General features: G+C 52.3%; 5 protein-coding genes across 5 annotated transcripts; 4 read left to right on the top strand and 1 right to left on the bottom strand.

Annotated features, from left to right (window-relative positions):
- Nucleotides 1-1,658: 1,658 nt before the first annotated feature.
- On the bottom strand, nucleotides 1,659-3,420 carry MAA_09297 (ubiquitin hydrolase; the record flags this gene model as incomplete). Its single annotated transcript, XM_007827295.1, has 2 exons — nucleotides 1,659-3,337; nucleotides 3,405-3,420. The coding sequence occupies 2 exons, from the start codon at nucleotides 3,418-3,420 to the stop codon at nucleotides 1,659-1,661; spliced, it is 1,695 nt and encodes a 564-aa protein (XP_007825486.1).
- Nucleotides 3,421-4,711: 1,291 nt separating this feature from the next.
- MAA_09296 (ARP23 complex 20kDa subunit) lies at nucleotides 4,712-5,469 on the top strand (the record flags this gene model as incomplete). Its single annotated transcript, XM_007827294.1, has 5 exons — nucleotides 4,712-4,714; nucleotides 4,781-5,107; nucleotides 5,172-5,297; nucleotides 5,363-5,407; nucleotides 5,461-5,469. The coding sequence occupies 5 exons, from the start codon at nucleotides 4,712-4,714 to the stop codon at nucleotides 5,467-5,469; spliced, it is 510 nt and encodes a 169-aa protein (XP_007825485.1).
- Nucleotides 5,470-6,658: 1,189 nt separating this feature from the next.
- MAA_09295 (RNA recognition, RNP-1) lies at nucleotides 6,659-8,868 on the top strand (the record flags this gene model as incomplete). Its single annotated transcript, XM_007827293.1, has 6 exons — nucleotides 6,659-6,739; nucleotides 6,859-6,907; nucleotides 7,046-7,662; nucleotides 7,713-8,129; nucleotides 8,188-8,574; nucleotides 8,632-8,868. The coding sequence occupies 6 exons, from the start codon at nucleotides 6,659-6,661 to the stop codon at nucleotides 8,866-8,868; spliced, it is 1,788 nt and encodes a 595-aa protein (XP_007825484.1).
- Nucleotides 8,869-10,098: 1,230 nt separating this feature from the next.
- On the top strand, nucleotides 10,099-11,229 carry MAA_09294 (Cellular retinaldehyde-binding/triple function; the record flags this gene model as incomplete). The annotated part of the gene is made up of 2 exons (XM_007827292.1): nucleotides 10,099-10,583; nucleotides 10,635-11,229. The coding sequence occupies 2 exons, from the start codon at nucleotides 10,099-10,101 to the stop codon at nucleotides 11,227-11,229; spliced, it is 1,080 nt and encodes a 359-aa protein (XP_007825483.1).
- Nucleotides 11,230-14,668: 3,439 nt separating this feature from the next.
- MAA_09293 (SET domain protein) lies at nucleotides 14,669-17,172 on the top strand (the record flags this gene model as incomplete). The annotated part of the gene is made up of 3 exons (XM_007827291.2): nucleotides 14,669-15,767; nucleotides 15,851-16,230; nucleotides 16,327-17,172. The coding sequence occupies 3 exons, from the start codon at nucleotides 14,669-14,671 to the stop codon at nucleotides 17,170-17,172; spliced, it is 2,325 nt and encodes a 774-aa protein (XP_007825482.2).
- Nucleotides 17,173-18,289: the final 1,117 nt, after the last annotated feature.

Raw genomic sequence — 18,289 nt, 5'->3', positions numbered from 1 at the left:
TTGGATGTCTTTGGGGGCGGGCGAGCGATGGATGGACGGATGGATGGATGGACGGGAATCAGCGAGCGGGAAGCAGATCTAGCCAATTGGCGGCGTATGAAGGCAGGCCCGGCGTTGGATGGCAAGCAAGGACAGTGTTTGATTATTTCGATTGTCGAAAACGAAAGAAGCAAGACGGGCTGGGCCTCGTCTCTACTTCATCTCCTGGCGAGGAGAGAAACGGAGGGGTGAAGGAGATGGAGGGGCATGGTGACGGCATCGGTAATCGATCGAGCTTATGTGGATCTCGGCGTCTGAGACTGTTGGCCGTTGGCCAGATCTGGCTTTGCTAATGCCTCTTGTCATCAGTTACTAAACATCACCAAGCGACAACAAACAACCCGAGTTGAAGCTCGGCAAGGCGTGTCTCTTGAGGAGACATACACGCAACGACTGACTACTCCCTACCAGCTCTACTCAGGCACTATTCCACCAGACGGGACGACTGCACATGGCACGCAAGTGTTTCAAACGCGTTTCCAACACCCGCACCTATTAGACGCACTGGACATGGCGAAACCAAGCCGGCATACGTTACAGGCGGGGCCGCACCAGACGTCAAACGAGAATCTAAAGTCATCTGAGCATCAATTCATGTCCATGACCTCAACCACCAAAAAAATTAGAAAGGAAAAATAAATAAAGCAACTCCGTCTATGCCTTCAGTTGCATCCAATATAAGCAGCTTATCCCACTGACACACGGGATTAGTCATGCCCCCTGCACGCCCATCTCCAAACCGGCCCCATTGCCGCCTCCAACACCCATGGCGTGCCGGTCCACCTTGAATCTCCATCCTCTCCAACGACATCAAGCCGTCAGCCTTTACAAAGCAAGCCCTCAACCTCATCGCCCGCTTCGCACTCCGCACCGCAGCCCTCTTCAATCGGCAATCCGCACTGCCGCTCAGCTCCCGAGCCCTGCGACACCCCATCCCGCTCACCCATGACACTTGGCTAAGCTTCTCCGTCACGAGGCCCGGGGAAATACCCAACACTCGCGGAACCAGACCACCGAACCAGAATAAAGAAGGGGGGAAATGGCGTATCAGTGGACGCGCCCAGAAAAGTTCAAAAGAGGCGTGTGGTCAGTGGCCGTAGCTGCCGTTATTTGCGTCGGCGCAATCACGGGCGCGCAACTAAAGTCAGATCAACAAAAGGGACAGGTAAGACGTTTTCAAGCTCCCTAAACGGAGCAATTTGAGTTTGCTGATGGGAGATAAGGCCATCAAACAATTCAGAGAAACGTCGACGGCGGAGCAGGTTGCTATTTTGGAAGCGCAAAAAGACCACTTGACACAGCAGAAGCTGGGGTTGGAGCGGAAATTAGAGTCCTTCAAGGAGCGGGTTAGGGAACGGCACGAAAAGGGCGGCAAGTCATAATGGATTGCGCGTATATTGGAAAATGTATGATACAATGCATGGACGGCGTTTTCAGAGATACCCATACACATGTACAATAATATCTGAGTAGCGAAAAAAAAGGGGGGGTTTTACATCTTCATCTTATCCTGCGCTATCTTGTCCTGCCGATGTCACCACTCCACTCTTCAAAGGTATTCGCCTCATCTATTGCGATCCTCATTCCGATACGCCGTCAAAACGAACAGCTTGCCGCATCTACTCCATGGTTCCCTCAGATGAAGGCAAAGGAACAGCCTTGTACAGCAAAATCAGTGCCGAGTGTGACTCGCCGCCGCCGGCCAGGGCCTCGACCTTGTCCACGGTAACCTCAGTCACCTTGTCGTCGTTGAACCACCACCACTTGCCGTCCTCCTCGCCCTTCTCCCCAGTCTTGGGGTCAATGGGTGCTGACTTCTTGACGTACGAGGTGTAGTGGCCGCTATCCGCGCTAGCACCCTGATGGGTGACGACGCCACGGAGCTCGTATAGACCTGACTGGTTTGCACCGTCGTCATTGCGAAGCGCCGGGTCGATCAACGAATTCAGTTCTTTCTTGGCAGCCAGAAGTGCAGCATCCTTCTCTGCGTCAATTTCCGCGTCCGTCTTGAAAGTCTCGCCCATCTCTGTGTCACCGTCCGCAGACGTCTGGGGCTTCTTCTCGGCCTCTTTTTCCTTCTTCTCCTTCTTCTCCCTCTCCGAAGGCAAACCCGCTCCTCCGGGAATATCGCCCACGTCTTGGTCATTGTTCTTCTTACGGCGCTTACGAGCCCGCTCAATGTCCTCTTCGTCCTTCCTCACCTCACGAACTTTGTCACGCACGGGTATCAACGCCTTCTTCAACTCATCCGAGCAAAATTCAACAATATCCAACTCTTGAGGAAAGGTGACTTTTCGCATAATCTTGGCCTTTTTCTGCGTCTCTCGCTTCCAAAAAAATCGTACAAAGTGAACAGTCAGGTATTTGGGGGCGCGGGAAATCTTGGACTTTTTGGTATAAGTAGCGTCGCGGCCCAAGACATCCGACTTCTTCTCCAGCTTCTCACTCAGGGCAGCAAGAATTCCGTCACGCAGATGGTTCGTAGATCCGTCAATATGGCAGTTGAGCTTGTAAAATTGGTCTTTGGATGTCATGACTTGCTCGCCACCATTGCGGGCTTCTTCCTCATCGCATTCCAAGGTTGAAGAAAATTCGCCCGACATGTATTTATCAACAAAGGACATTTCCGGCGCATCATCGGATTCCTTGATCTTGACCTTTTGGCTCAGTTGCTGAACAATTTGCGACCAAGCCTCCTCTGCGTCCTGCTGAGCATAGCCGTTGTTCGATTTGGCCTTTTCTGCAAATTGAGGGAAGACAACCCTCAGAGCGGTGAGGAAGTTCATGGGCGGGAATGCGTCTTGCGTCTCGCTCATTTTCCTGTACAGACTGGCCAGCTGCGAAGCCAAGTCGGCCGAGGCCATACCTGCCATCAGCCCAGACGAATTGGGCTTATATGTCTGCAACGAGGTCTGAAGTTCGGGGATGGATCGCAACGTTTGGAGAGTCGAATTCAAATAGCACGTGTTTCCCAGGTTGACCAAGCCGGCGGGGGTAGCTCCGACTTGCTGAGCTTGTTCGGCTTCGGTCATGTCCTCAACAAATTTGATGCTATCCTTGGGGCGCACAAGATCACCGCCGCCGGATCCGGGAGTGCCCATCATCATTATGACTTGGTTGGGCTTAAGCCCGAGCTTGGTCATGTCGGCATCGTCCTTAAGCTGTCCACCTTTAATCAGGATCTTCTGTCGTTCCGGCTCAACGTTGGTGAGGCTAAAGAGTTGTAGTTTGAAGTCTTCGCCAGTCGATGAGGGGTCGATTTCGACATCGTACTTTTTGCCCTGGTGCTTGACCACGACTAAGGTTGCACTTGTCAGCAAGTTGCCACCAGCGGTGAAGCTCGATGGATGGAGGGGTAAACAAACCAGTCAGTGACGCCATGGCTGCAAGACAAACGCGAGAGAGTCAATACACAGGCAGCAACAGATACTTTCTCGAAGATGTCCACCAGGGAGAGAAGCGAGGAATCTTGCGATGCGAGAAATGCTAGAAGTGAGCGGCAAAGGACTGGTAAGAATGGCGACGGGGATGGTGGGGAGAGAAGCTTTGGGCCTGGAAGCAAGCAAGCAGCCCGCTGCGTCACGGCTGGTACCTGGCGGCCATGAACTCGGCACCGAAGGATGCAAGTTGAGTACTTGAGGTGGGGCCAGCGAATCAAGTCGACCACTCGAGAATCTTGAGCACCAGAAATGATGGACCATGGCCATGCAAGCCTTGTGCAGATATGAGAATGCCTATATTTGAATACTATTTTGGAAGAATAATAGTCTTGTGAGAACTTCCTTATTAATTTCAGCAATGACGCCTGCTTTGGTATCCATCCCCCTTCCCACGGACGGAACACTGTGGCCAACTCCTCGTTGGACTGGGATGAGGGAGCAAGGTCCGCGATGATGGCGCGCTACCCTAAAGCGTGCGCAGCCAAAAACAAATAAAAATTCGAGACGCTCCTATGGACTACTGCTCAGGCGCTCTCGGCGGCTTGTGTGGCAGGTTGTAGTGTTTGTGCTTTTTTTTTTTTTCAGTCATCATTGTTGTTGGGTGTGACATTTTATAGTCATATTTAAATTGGAAAGGAAGTACGGAGTAGACGATCTGGTGTGGTGAAGGTCCTGGCTTCTTTGGTATGGCGTCGCTTTGTAGCATGCATTTTCGGGAGATCTGAGGTAAATTGTCCAGACTGAGTTAACACAATATCTCAAAGGCCAACATGTTTCAAGTCGTGTCTCATTGGACCATTAACAAGTTCATCATCATCAAATAGCTACTTTCATGGCAGGCACAGACATTGCGGTACCGCAGTTCCGAGCAAGAGGGGCACTCTTGGCCGAACAAAAGCGGTTCTTGGACATGACTTCACATGTGCGCTTGAACAAATGAGAGACGGCAATGTACAAGAAATGGCAAAGGTAAATTCGTACATATTTCCTTTACCCTTTGTAATTTTTGACAAGCCAGTCACCATCCCAGCTTCAGTCACTCAGACGTCACGTCACGTCACGTGAGCACAGAAGCCGTGGCCTCCTGGAGTAGCTACGGCCCCACGCAGCAACGTCAGACGGGCGGCCTGAGCCATCCTGAGCGACCCCGCTGAACTGCTCAAGACATCACCGCTGGCGTCACCCAACGTGATTCCTCCCCAAGCTGTCAGAGCTCGCCTCTATCAGCAATTATGGTGAGTAGGGTCGGATTGAAAGGATTGTGGTGATGGGTCCTGGTCTAATCTTTGCCCCTTTGATAGTCTCAATCTCTGCGGCCGTACCTCCAGTGCGTGCGTAGCAGCTTGACTGCTGCGCTGACGTTGTCCAACTTTGCCTCACAAACCGCGGAGCGTCACAATGTCCCCGAGATCGAGGCCCAGACATCTCCTGAAGTCCTTCTGACCCCGTTAACGATTGCGCGAAACGAAAACGAGCGGGTTTTTATCGAGCCCAGCATCAATTCCATCCGTATTAGCATCAAGATCAAGCAGGCAGACGAGATTGAGCACATCCTGGTCCACAAGTTTACAAGATTCTTGACACAGAGAGCCGAGTCCTTCTTCATCCTACGAAGAAAGCCAATCAAGGTTTGTTACTCTCTGACAGATAGAGCAGAGAGCTTCCCGCGCAGCTGCTGACGTGTGCCTACAGGGATACGACATCTCCTTTTTAATAACAAACTTCCACACGGACGAAATGTTGAAGCACAAGTTGGTCGACTTTATTATACAATTCATGGAGGATGTAGACAAGGAAATTTCCGAAATGAAGCTTTTCGTATGTTGTGAATACGCCGTGCAGCGTTCCGTTCGGAGTTTCTCACAACAGCTGACATGGTGCAGTTGAACGCCAGGGCGCGATTTGTGGCAGAGTCTTTCTTGACACCGGTAGGTTGATTGTCTTTTTAGGGTGGAAATCGACAGCTCTGACACTTGCGCAGTTCGATTAAATGAGGGAGGGCGACAAAAAAAGAGCAAACTTAGCTACGGCGAACTGGGACTCAACATTGTACGGGCATCTTCGCTCATCTCTTGACTGGAGAAATGCACCATCTTGAATGAACTTATTCGGGCATCATTCCAAATCAGAGGGACGAATTCAATGAATTCGATGAATAGATGTGATGCTATCCTGGTAGCAGCAATGAACACAATTATCACAACTCGTTTCTTTACTGACATTTTTGCATTGGATTTCCTGTGAAGCTTTTCATCACTTGCAAAGCAAGATGCAGAATCTTTGTGAAACAAAAAGCATAAAAAGCCGCCAATGAGCTGCCTTGGGCGATATCTGAGTTATGACGAGGCTTCTTGCTATCGCTTCGTTTCGCGAGTATTCACCTCGGCACATTGCTAACCCTACCAGACATTCTGCTTGCACTCGGGTTTCGCATGAGGACACTTGAACATGAACAATAAAGGAATCTAGACTAAAAGAATCACGAACCAGCAATCGAGACTGGTCTCATTGTTTATTTTGCTCTGCCAGCTGCAACCGCGCGCTAATATCTGCCCGCCAGCTGGCATTGCCAATACAAAGGTTAAAGCGCGACTGCGACCTCTCCACTACTTCAACCACTCACATTATCAATCTCGGCGCCATAACAGTAACAATCCTTACGCACCCTTGTGAACGTGAACAATAGGGTGGTTGGGCTTTGTTAAACGCCGATCTTTACAAACGTATTTTGGGCTTTTTTTTTTGACTGACTCCTCCCTTGTGCTTTCAATCCTCGTCTTTCCCGTTCCAACACATTTTCTGGAGAATTGAAAGCTGGACACAGGGCTCAAATCCCAGTTTCGCAACTGGGTGTCTGCAGCTTTACTTTTGCGGCAGAACTTGCAACGAGAACCAAAAAGGTGGGCTACTTCGTTCCCTGCCACTTTTCGAGAGCCTAGACACTAGCTCTGACTTGTCTGTTACATTTAACATTTCTTTGTGTTCAAGAACCATGCTTACCAGAGGTAGAAATTTGTTCGTCTGATTTGGTTAGGGATTGGCGAAACTATTACGACCTTTTCCAGGAAATCCATAACACTGTCCACCGAAAAGCTAGTTGCTAATTTCAATTCTGAGCCCGGCGCGACCACAAACTGCCTCGAAACCTGCCAAATCGATTTGCGAGTACAAACTTGACCATGAGCTCCTTGACGTCGCTTAACCCGCAGTCTGCGGCCTGGCTTCCCCAGGAGACAAGCGTCTCCAGCAATGAAAGCGAGGTAAGCACTACTACCAAAGTTCAATGAGACTAGGCTGATCCGTAATTCTCACAGTCTTCGCGCGGAACATCTGGCTACAGAGTTGGGGGCTCTGAAAATACCTGCTCTACTACCACGAGCTTTACTGGCTCTCTGGAAGGGAGCGTGGCACTCGAACTGCTTTCGCATGTGCGACGTTGCGATGCCGAAAAGGACGCAGTTCTCTAGGAGGGAACCAAGTCCAAGACGGTTGACCAAGGTATTATCTTCAACCACAGCCAGACCAGTGTGCTCGATCATCCTGCTGACAAGACTCGCAACACGTAGCTGTGGTGCAAAGCCCCGAGCCTGCCCAGCACGGAGTGTACTCGCAGAGTCACTATAATGAACGAGCATTTTCACCTCCCCAAGCTGGTGCTGGTTTGCCGAGCAGCCACTCTTGTCACTCTGCCTCAGCCCTGTTGAGCCCCAGTACCAGCGGCAGACTTAGCTACGTTGGCTCTGTCTCTGGGACTATAAAGAGTCCTGATTATACCAGGCTTGGGACACTGACGGAGCCGCGAAATTTTGCTCCTCAAACTTCTGGGCTCTCTGCAGCGGTGACGAGCGAACCGCCGCCAAAGTTCGACCTGAGTCTGGCAACTGGTGTTCGAAAAAACGACACCGTTTCCACTAATGCACAGACCATCGTGCATACGACATATTACCCTCCTGGGACTGACCATGATATTGGAAGCACCGCAATTGTGCCATTTGCTGATCACCGCTATGTGTCGCCTCATAGCCAAATCCAGAATTTGCGCTCCGACACCCTTAATCATTTAACGGCTACAGAATCTGGATTGCCTGCGCTTCATAATGCGCTGGATCCGCAATATTTCCCATTTCTTGAAGGTGCTCGTCAGGCCGTTGCCACAAACCATGGCGTTGTGAAGCTAAAGAATGTGAGTTTCAAAGTGCCAGGACCTGGGTTGTTGTCTAATCCAGCTTGTAGATTCCTTTCGCTACGAAACGATCGGAAGTTATTGCTTTCTTGGGACGCAACTCCAAAATTCTTAATGACGCCGATGAGCCGGTTCACATCATCATGGAGCGAGTAACGAGTAAGACAATGGATGCATATGTCGAGTTTGTTACTCTTGATGATGCGAACAAGGCAGTAGAGAAGCATCAACAAAATATCCTCGGCGGTCGCATCAGTCGACTTGGCGATCGACCAGTTGAGGTGGAGCTCTCCAGCCAAGAAAGTCTCATGAAGGATTTGTTTCCTCTTGCCAAAGGTATTATGTGGAATGGAGCGTCTCCTCAGTTCAAGCCGCTGAATCCCAACGAACCGTGGGAAAATTTCAAAGGCTTCGTGTCGGAAGAAGAGATGATTATGCTCGTGAAACATGTCGAGGTCCCTCATCGCGTGAGTCTCGTTGTAATTTCGCTTACTGGTCCCTCACTGATCCCTTCCTTTTTTGCAGTCTCCATTCTCCAAAGACTGCCCACAGCGTCCCTACGAATGCTTGATCAGTACCCTGAAGAAATTCCCTTGGTATGTCACGGATCGCATTACCATTAGCCAGAGGCACGCTGTATTCAAGGCTACCTGCGAGCTCGCCCGACTGCTGTCCCGCAGCATCCAGAAGCAGGATGACCAGGTCAACCTGACGCATCAGCTTTACCGGCGGCTGATAGCCACTGCTATGAAATGCCCTGGCTTTACACCCCTGATGAAAGACGATATTTCCTATCTGGCCAACTTGTCCGATATGGAAGAGCGCCGGTACAACCAGCCACGATTTGCGAGTTGCTGGCGTCATCAGTACAGCCTTGCTCCAAAGCCAGGCATGCCACTTGACGTGATTGAAGTAAGTTTTCTCCACTGAACAGCTTTTGGGGTCCGGTCACCACTAACGCCATTGCAGTGGTATATTGCCATGATCCGCGAGCAGACGCATCGCGACATGGTGGCCCGCCCGCATGTGGAACGCACTATCCTTCTGGAAAAGTCTCAGGAGACAGACATGTACTGGGGATACTTTTGGGCCGAAATTGGCTACATGTTTGGACCGGCCTTTGACCAAATGACCTTGTCGCAGGCAGCCCACGCAGAGTTCACTGCTGTTGAGCGCATCCTCGCTCGCGCGCTGACTCCCCAGTAGTGGCTTGAATACATATCATCGGAGATGGGGTTTTATTGGGATGATGAATTGGTGAGTTTCTGGACAATGGGGAATTAAGGATATCACAGGATTTGGGAACAAATTGGGTTGTGGTGCTGTGACAAAACAGCTTGGCCCTTGAAACTTTACGATTGTGCTGGGCATTACTACCCCGGAGAACTTGGGCATTTTGAGAAAATGGCTGCCGTATGGGTCTTGAGGAGTTATGCTATTGCACCTGGGAGGATGTATTGGCATGGGTTTGTCCGACAGTGATTTGGCCGCGATGATTGGCTTCTTGGGGAGCATGAGGCAAGGATTTCTGCCAACTGGGCTGCGATAGTGAAGAGTCGTGAATCGGATTACACTTGCTTTATAGTAAAAAAATTTTTTTTTGGCAAATGAAGGAAACTAGATGACGGCATAGCTGCTGCCTCTTGGGTATCGATATGACAGTGATGGGGCGTATTTCGATTAAAGAAGGTGGTAGCGATGGAACAGTGCGAAGGGCCACGGACAGTCCATCATCTGATCTCACCCGTGCCTGACTTGACTGCCGGTACTCGATAATTACCTAGGCACTGGATACCTCGCATCAAGCGCTCCGTCTAGCGCCTCGTCTACCCGCTTGTTGGAAAAACAAATGCACCAGTCAATTGCGCGTCCTTTGTCATGCACTGGGCGTGGACAGGGTGACTGGACGTCGAGATTGGCTCGGAGCTAGTCGGTGAGCCGCGACGCAGAATTGCATGTTTGATGAAGCCACAATTTAACGGTTCAATGTCGCCTCTGGGTTGCATTGACCCCTGGGGATGGCTGACCCACAGAAGCTTCCTCCGCCAGGTACGAAGATACTTGAAGCAGGCACGAAGATGGGCAGGTGTGCAGGTGTACACGGCTCAACGGTTGGTACTGCCGGTACCTCGTACCTGGGTGTCATCAACTTATCTCCTGGTCAAACGCCAATTTATTTCTTCTCTCTACTTTTCCCCCCCTTCTTCTCGTCCCCAGACGTTTTTGTCCTTCGCATCTCCAGCGATCCAGCCCTTCTGAACGTGAATTGCTCGGCGGGCTTACTCTTTTTGCTAGGTGCGCTTACGCCATATTGCTTAAAAATTTAAGTAATTTATTTTAAAATATATATAAACATATTTATTTATTTTATAATATACACAAATATATTCCCAACACGGCACTGCCAGCGCCAGCGTCAGGCAACGTCACCATCAAATGTCTCCCGAACAAGTTCCCGCCACTGAGCCCGTGGCTGCGGCCCAGGCTGCTGGCGATATGGCCACTGAGACTGCCACGGAAACGGCTACTGAGACTGCCACCCCGCCTGCCGAAACTCCTCTCACCAAGCTGACTGCCCGTTTGCCTGACATCACCAAAAAGGCTGACCACGATGAGATGTGGGGGGTTGCGCTGTCCACCGACAGTGCCCACGCCCCTACGCAAGTTGTCCTCGTCAAGTTCCTCAAGGCCAACAACAATGATGTCGCTGCCGCCGAGAAGCAGCTTACGTCTGCCTTGGAGTGGCGCAAGAAGATTCAGGCCGGGAAGCTTGTGACTGAACCCTTTGACGAGAGCAAGTTTGGTGACTTGGGCTTCGTGACCGTTCACAAGGATGCCAATGGGGAAAAGGAGACAGTCATTACGTGGAATATTTATGGCGCCGTCAAGGATAAAAAGGCCACCTTTGGAAATGTCGACGAGTAAGCCAACCAAAGTCTCGGTAGTCGTTTGATCCAGCTAACAGACAATAGCTTCATTCGTTGGCGTGTCGCCCTCATGGAGCTCGGCGTCCAGAAACTCCGTCTCAATGAAATCAAGGAACCCCTTGCATTGGACGCCCCGGACAGCCATCAGATGCTTCAGGTCCACGACTACCTGTCCGTCAGCTTCCTCCGCATGGACCCTGACGTCAAGGCTGCTACCAAGAAAACCATCGAGACCTTCTCCATGGCGTATCCGGAACTACTTGCCCACAAGTACTTTGTTAATGTGCCAGCCATCATGGGCTGGATGTATGCCGCTATGAAGCTTTTCCTGCCCACTGCTACATTGCGCAAGTTCCATCCCATGGCCTCGGGAACCACTCTCGCCACTGAGTTGCCGGACATTTCAGCCTCTCTGCCCAAGGAGTATGGTGGTCAGGGCCCTAGTGTGAAGGAAGGCGAAACTGTCAAGCTGGTTGATTTGACACCCAAGGCAGAGGAGACGAAGGCCGACGCTGCTCCCGCTGTTGCCGGTGCAGAGGTTCCAGCGGCCGGGTCTGAGCCCAAGCCTGACGTGACACCTGCTGCTGACGTTGCCCCCAAGGTCACCGATGAGGCGGCCGAGAAGGAGACTGCTGCCTAGATGCTGACTGGTAGAGAGAAGGCGACTTGTCCTCTTGACGTTTGTTGTAGATGGTGACTTGGCGGCCCTTGTTTAGATGGAGATAATACCCTTTCCCGATGTATTTGGAAGATAGATATGGATTGCACAGCGATGCGCGACGTACCCGGCTGCCCCTGGGTGTCTAGATAGTGGGAGCAGGACTGGCTGCGCGTCTGGTTCGACCGGCTGTTTAGATTCGGGACCAGTGCGTAAGCGATTGTCTTTGCTCGGCACTTGTTTAATTACGCCGGACAATTAGATAGAGTATTCACACATTGTTTTGACGTCATGTTCTGTAGCCACCATGTGTCATGCTGTTCAAGGTGGCCATTTTCTGCCTGTTGGCCCTGTTGCAGAGCCTACGTGCCATGCGGGTGCACGTGAAAGGCATATTCGTAAACAATATTGCTTCGGCTCTATTGCAGAAGTTGGTGTTTGGCCTGTTTCTGGCTTGGGCAAAATACAAGTTACACTCATGGGCCCATGGTACAGATTTGAAATCTCAGGAAGGGAGAAGTGTTGAGGGAACTCGTAGGGGACCGAAGGTGGACTAGAAGACGGACGTGGATGGATATACTTGGACTGTGCCACGATTGAAGTGGCTTTATGAAGGGATGGTTCTGAGCTGAATCGGAGTTAAGAACCCGGGAGACACGATGACTCGGCCATTTCGCCGTGTCGACTGGTGGCGTGTCGTGAGTCCATGACGATGGTTACTCGGGCATTGGTTCCTTTTACTGCAGAGGAGTGCGACGGACGAGTTCACTGTCCAGATGGGCATGGACTACATTGCTGCCAGAGGGTATTGAAGCTTACGCCTGATTGGGACGATGCTTGAGGCCGTTTGTCTCTGTTGATGGAGTTGTGCTCGAGTATGGACATGATTGCTTGAAGCAGCTTTCTGGGCTACGAACTTGCGAAGCTGAGATGATGGTATGCATAGGGGGATGCTGGAAACTTAAAAAAAATTGCCGTGTATAGATCTTGTGCTCGCAAAGTGCCTGTTCACAGAGCCTGGGGTGTGATTTCACGGAGTTGTGTGTGGTTACGGGCAGTGCTGTTGCAGACGAGGCATGCCTCGAGCATCGATTGGGGAGGAGTCTGGTGCGACCGAGGTTGTTGGTCGGTTGGACACTTGTTCCTTTTTTGTTTGTTTTGGGGAGGGGGGTTGGATGGGAGGAGGACTCGCTCTTGGTGTGAGTTGCGGCCCTTGGTGCCCTGTTTGCGCGATGTAGCAGAGTGCTGGTGTTGGTAGGGGATCAAGATGCGCAGCCGGGCATGGGCTCGATGGGCATGGCGGATTGTTGTGACGACTGCCCCGTGGGAGTCGAGTAATAGAGCACGCAAATATACACAACTGAGATGGGAGATTTAGAGGCAAAGATTTTTTTTCCCGGAATGCTGGAGCTGCACGATGCGTGTTTTATCAGTGAGTGACGGGGTGGTGGAAGCACATGGGTCTGGAGAATGAAGGCTCAGACATGGAAGGTTGGAGGCAAGACTCAACGAACAGAGTGAGTTTATGAAGGAAACCTCCATGGGTTGGGGATGCCTCTCTGGCGCAACTTGGTGGTTTTTTTTTTAAAGCGTGGATGCTCACGGCTTGGTGTACCTCGTCAATTGATGCGCACCGGGGGGTTTGTCACTCCGCAGCAAGGCCGGGACGAGGACAAGGCGCAACTCAGGATCAGTTCCAATGGAGGACTCGGTAGGGGACATGACTACATCGTGTGATTTACATGTACTACCACGGTGGGAAAATACGTCGAATACGCCAGTCTCTGGAACTTGATAGCGGCGGGAGGATGCAAAGTCCAAGGCAGGGGTCATGCTGGCGTTCAGCTAGGACAGCCGGTGGCGCCAATGGTATCGACCCGACACGTTCTGGGGACGGGCATCGGGCCCCTTTTCTGCCTTTGTGCGTGTGTCTTGGTGAAGAAGGGCTTTGGTGGTGCGGCCTGGCGATGTCGACGGTGGCATTTGGAGGCGCGTGGCCACTGCCGGACCGGGCACTGCGGGGGGATGAATCGTGTCGGCAAGGCGATTGATTGTAGCCATGGCCAAGGACGGAAATTGATTTTTGAGTTTGCTTGTGTTGTGTCGGTGTCCAGGCATACGCGGATGTTGGTCGAGGGTGAGTGAGTGGGCGACGGCGTGTATGTTTCATGGCGATAGAGCCATCTCAAGCGTCGGATGGGGGGAGGGGGACTGAAGAGCACTTGCCAAGCTGTGAGTGCTCGTTGATAGTCGTCGACGGAGGGAAATGTCGGGTAAATACTTATATACATCAGTGATGGTATATATTACCCGGGCATGTATATCGTCGTGGTTGTGGTGATTCAGCTGTGGACGAGTTGCAGGCCGGTGAGGCTCAGCAGCAGCACGCTCGAGGCACTCAGTTTCGCAGTTGAGATGCAACAGACATGGAGTCTTGGACGAGGCTGCGGCCGCGGTCGTGACCTGGTTGTTGGTGGTCTTGTGGAGGTGCGTTGTTCTGTCCATGTCCATGTCTCTTGTTCACACATAAGGTCCAGCCCTCGTTAAAATAACCGGGCATCCCGTTCCCACCTTGGACCGGCCAGTTTGCCCGCTTTTTCGACGGACGGGGGGAAATTTATCATCTTTGTTCTGCTCAAGTCCCTCGCGTGAGCCTTGGGAGCAGAGGCGCCTTTTTTTCTCCCTCTCCTTACACACGCGTGCGCGAGCTGCTGCGTTTTCGACCATCCAGGAACGAGCCGCAACGGGACCACCGACTGTTCTTTTCTTCCGCTCTTGCTCTCTCCCGTCTTCTTTCTCCTCTGCTTCTCAAGAGCCAGCCGCCACCGTGTTCCTGACGCGGCGGTTCATGCGTGGCCCTGGGTTGTTGATCCTGTTCGGCCTCGAGAGTGGCCACCTGGAGCCTCGTGTTGCTGCTACGCAAAAGTCGACTCTTTGACCTGAACACTGCTCTCTGCACACCCGACATTGGCACCAACTGTTGCATTGCCTGTTTCGTTCAATACGGACCGCATTAAATTGGCTTTGGGTCCCGTCCCTCCCCGGCCACCAGGCGCGTCTGTTCTTGTTGCCCACCTTCAGCCATCCGCCGTCCGCCATCCACATCGACCATCAATCAGCTTTTGGCCATCAGCCATCAGCCATCAGCCATCGGCCTTTTACGCCTTTTGCGCCCTTTACCCACCCATCACACGCTTTGCTGCTACGCCTCGCTACGCTTGTTTGATCTTGCCCTTTGGCCCATTACTTGCTTGCTTACCTGTCCACACAACCACTCCATTCCTCCTCATCCTCCACCTCTCGTCCACCTCCTCTCGCTCCTCCGGCCGCCCGTGCTGCTGGCAAGGCCCATTGACGCGGCATCCGCACATGAGCGCACCGGTTTTGTGAGCAACACGCGCCGTCCTCTTGTCTGCTGGCCATGTCTCTGTTTGCGGAGAGCAGCTTGTCCGGCGCCACGACCGACACCTCGTCGACCCTCGCGTCTTCGAGCTCGACGCCCCCGACCACCCTCTCCGACACGGACAGCCAGCATTCGGACGCCCCTAAACACGACGTAATCACCGTCGCCGACGATGCTATCCACGCCGCCCCCGTCCAGGCCCAGGAGCCCTCGCCCTCCCAGTCGCCTCCCGCTCCGAGTCGACCACGACGCACACGTGTCTCGGAGCCCGTCTACAACCTGTCCAGGCTGAGCGGCACCGCTGATCACGGAAAAAGACGCGCCAACGGCGATGCTGTGGCCGACAAGCGCCGCCGGACCATCTCCGGAGACACCTTGGTTGGCAGCATCGAGGTTGCTGCTGACAGGCCCCCCAAGGCCCAGGATAAAGCCCTCAGGGCAGGCATTGACGCGTTGAATCTTCAGTGGTCGCCCGAGAGCTTGCATACACCACGCACACGCCGCCAGGCTCAAGTTTCGCCGCGTCCCTTGCGGACCTCGTCGCGTCGGCATGCCGTGTCCTCCATCGCTACCACTCTGTCCAGCATGGGCAAGAAGGGACGCAAGGCCGTCAACATGGGTGTTGCCAAGATGTCGCGTGAGCTGCGGCGGCTGCAAGACACCAATGAGTATTCCGGCATCGACGACCGTCCTGTCATCCATACCGTCTGGGCGAATGGCAAATTTGTTGATCCCAATGCACCGCCGCCCGAGCCAGCTCGTAAGAAGCCCAAGGTCCAAGAATCTGCCGAGGAGGACGAGTCCGACCAAGAAGAGCAGGAGCCCATCACCAACACTAGGAAGAATCGCGTCAAGAAGTATCTCGACAAGGGCCTCTACGCCGGCCAGGAAATGCCCGTGGATGTGTTCAAGGGGCTCACCACGAGTGAAAAGAAGAAGCTTGCCAACCTGCCGGAATTGGCCCTCACGGGCCGCGTGAACAATACTATGCCTTCTCCCATCTACACTGGTTTGCGCATATTGGTTGCTGGGCGCGATTTCAAGCTTCCCTTCAACATCTGCAATCCCCTCCCACCCGGCCAACCCAAACCAGATGAATGGAAAAAGATGACCAAGAGTGAGTGTGCACCTCGCGACTGGTGTCAACCTGAAAAAAAAAAAGCGACGTATGATCCCATTGGCTGACAAATTACCATATAGACCGCTTTATTGGTGATTCAAAGGACTATTGGCGCAAGATGCCTCACATGCACGACTTGTCCAAGTGTGTTTGCAAGCCTGAAGATGGCTGTGGTGATAACTGCCAAAATAGAATTATGCTCTACGAGTGTGATGCTGGCAATTGCAATATCGGAAAGGAGCTTTGCACCAATCGCTCATTCAGCGATTTGGCCGGTCGACGCTCCAAGGGAGGCAAATATAGAGTTGGCGTAGAAGTGATAAAGACGTCGGACCGTGGCTACGGCGTTAGAAGCAACCGCTGCTTCAAAGCAAACCAGATCATTATGGAATACACGGGTGAGATTATTACAGAGGAGGAATGTGAGCGCCGCATGAATGAAGAATACAAGAATAATGAGGTGAGAGCAAAAAAACAACAACAACAACACATTGCTCGAATGAGCTTTCGCTCTGACAATGCCGCTAACTCTTTCTCTTTCTCTTCTCTTCTACAGTGCTACTATTTGATGAGCTTCGACCAGAACATGATCATTGATGCTACTACTGGCAGCATCGCTCGATTTGTTAACCACAGTTGCAACCCCAATTGCCGCATGATCAAATGGATTGTCTCGGGACAGCCTCGCATGGCTCTTTTTGCTGGGGACCGGCCCATCATGACGGGGGATGAGCTCACCTACGACTACAACTTTGACCCCTTCTCCGCCAAGAATGTGCAGAAATGCCTCTGCGGCGAACACAACTGCCGCGGAGTCCTGGGTCCGAAACCACGCGACGTCAAGTCTTCCAAGACGGACATCAAGAAGACGGTCAAGGCAACTGTCAAGGCTGGGAAGCGCAAGCTGAAGGAGCTCATTGGTGAAGAGGAAGCCGAAAGCGGGAAAGCAAAGAAGCGCAAGGTTGCGGCCGCCAAGGGTGTCCAGCGATCCATTTCGAATGTCAGTCTCAAGGCCGCCAAGGGTGCTGCGACGGCCTTGAAGAAGGGCGTGTCGTCCATCACGGTTAAGGGAAAGAAGTCGATGGCGAACAAGTCTCCAGTCCAGAGACGCGCCAGCACGGGCGCCGCCATCATCAAGAAGAAGACTACCACGAAGCTGGTCAAGAAGAATGGCCCTGGCGGCCGAGTTGCCCATGTTTCGTCGCGAGCTTCAAGCATGACTATAGTGGCTGTTGCTGATGAGAACGCCAAGCCTGGTAAGAAGGGCAAGGTGGTGTCTCCTGCCGGGGCTAAGCGGACGCTTTCGGAGTCTAACAAGGTCTCGCGCGTGTCGTTGAGCTCGACTGGCCGTGTTCTTAAGCCTTCGCCCAAGGCCAAGATTCGACTGGTCCCTCAGGAGTAACGCGGCAGTAGTCTGGAGGCAGGTGGACAGCAAGGGGAGAGCGCGGGAACGGGGAATGTGATGAGAGAGGAGCTACATACTGGATCGATGGAGTGACGCGAGAATTCCGTCGAATGGCTTTTTTTCTTCTAGTTTGCTGTGATTTGCTGTGAGGGACATGTTTGGTTGAAGGGATGTATTTGGCGCACAGGCGAATTACAGGAATTTTTGGCACTGTATAGTATATGGGTTGCTTTTGCTCAGCGGTCATGGAGGCGAACACGAGGGGGGGATATGTAGCTTTTTGAACGATTGCTTGTGTGGTTTGATGTTGGTGTGCTGTGCGTGTGATGGTGACTGGTACGCCGTGGATGTTGGCTGTGTAGGCGCTAGGTTTCTGGGACGGCTGGGGATTTTGTGTTGTCAGGTTGGTTACTGGTTTGTGTGCTGGTTCGGGCGGCACCTGGGAGCCTTTCGGCTCGACTTGTGGCTGCTTGTTGGAACCTGGACCGGCGCTGTGCTGTCGACTCCTTGTTTAGATCTTGTTGCTCCTATGTTGGTTTGATGGCCTAGGGGCCGGCTTGTAGGCTGGCTATTGGCCTCGGCGGGTTTTGCTGCGGGACTTGACGGGTAGACCTGGTACCGGACCCTTCCTTGGTGACGGTTTTCTTGTCGCCTACCCGTTGGTGACTATGGCAAGACTACTTGGTTGTGAACGGTACATGTACCCCGTGTGCGATTGGTGGGTGGGTGGGATACGGTGACGGTGTTTTGCTCTGGTGTTCAATGTTGGTGTTCTAATGGACGGCGTAAACTCACGGCCGTTGAAGAAGAGCGCTGTTGCGTCGGTAGATTGACACAAAGCATGCGCAGCCCCGCCTTGTATTATACTTGTATTAGTATTCATCTTGGAAGGGAAATAATAAATGACTTGATGTATATGTTTGTTGCATATGACAGTCTGGTAGATGATATTTACCTACTAATAAGTATACACTCAAATACTGTGGCTGTGTTATATTATAGAGATGATAGAGCATCATGCCCAGGTATACGATCCGGTTGACTGCTTTTTGCCTCGCACTGCATGTAATGTCTTTTCTCGCATGATACTGCATCAGGGCGGGAGGTCACATTA

The sequence above is a fragment of the Metarhizium robertsii genome (genome assembly GCF_000187425.2).
Source record: "Metarhizium robertsii ARSEF 23 chromosome Unknown MAA_Scf_3, whole genome shotgun sequence".
Taxonomy (NCBI): Eukaryota; Fungi; Ascomycota; class Sordariomycetes; order Hypocreales; family Clavicipitaceae; genus Metarhizium; species Metarhizium robertsii.
Note: the sequence above shows the minus strand (reverse complement) of the source record. Positions and strands in the feature narration are given on the sequence as shown.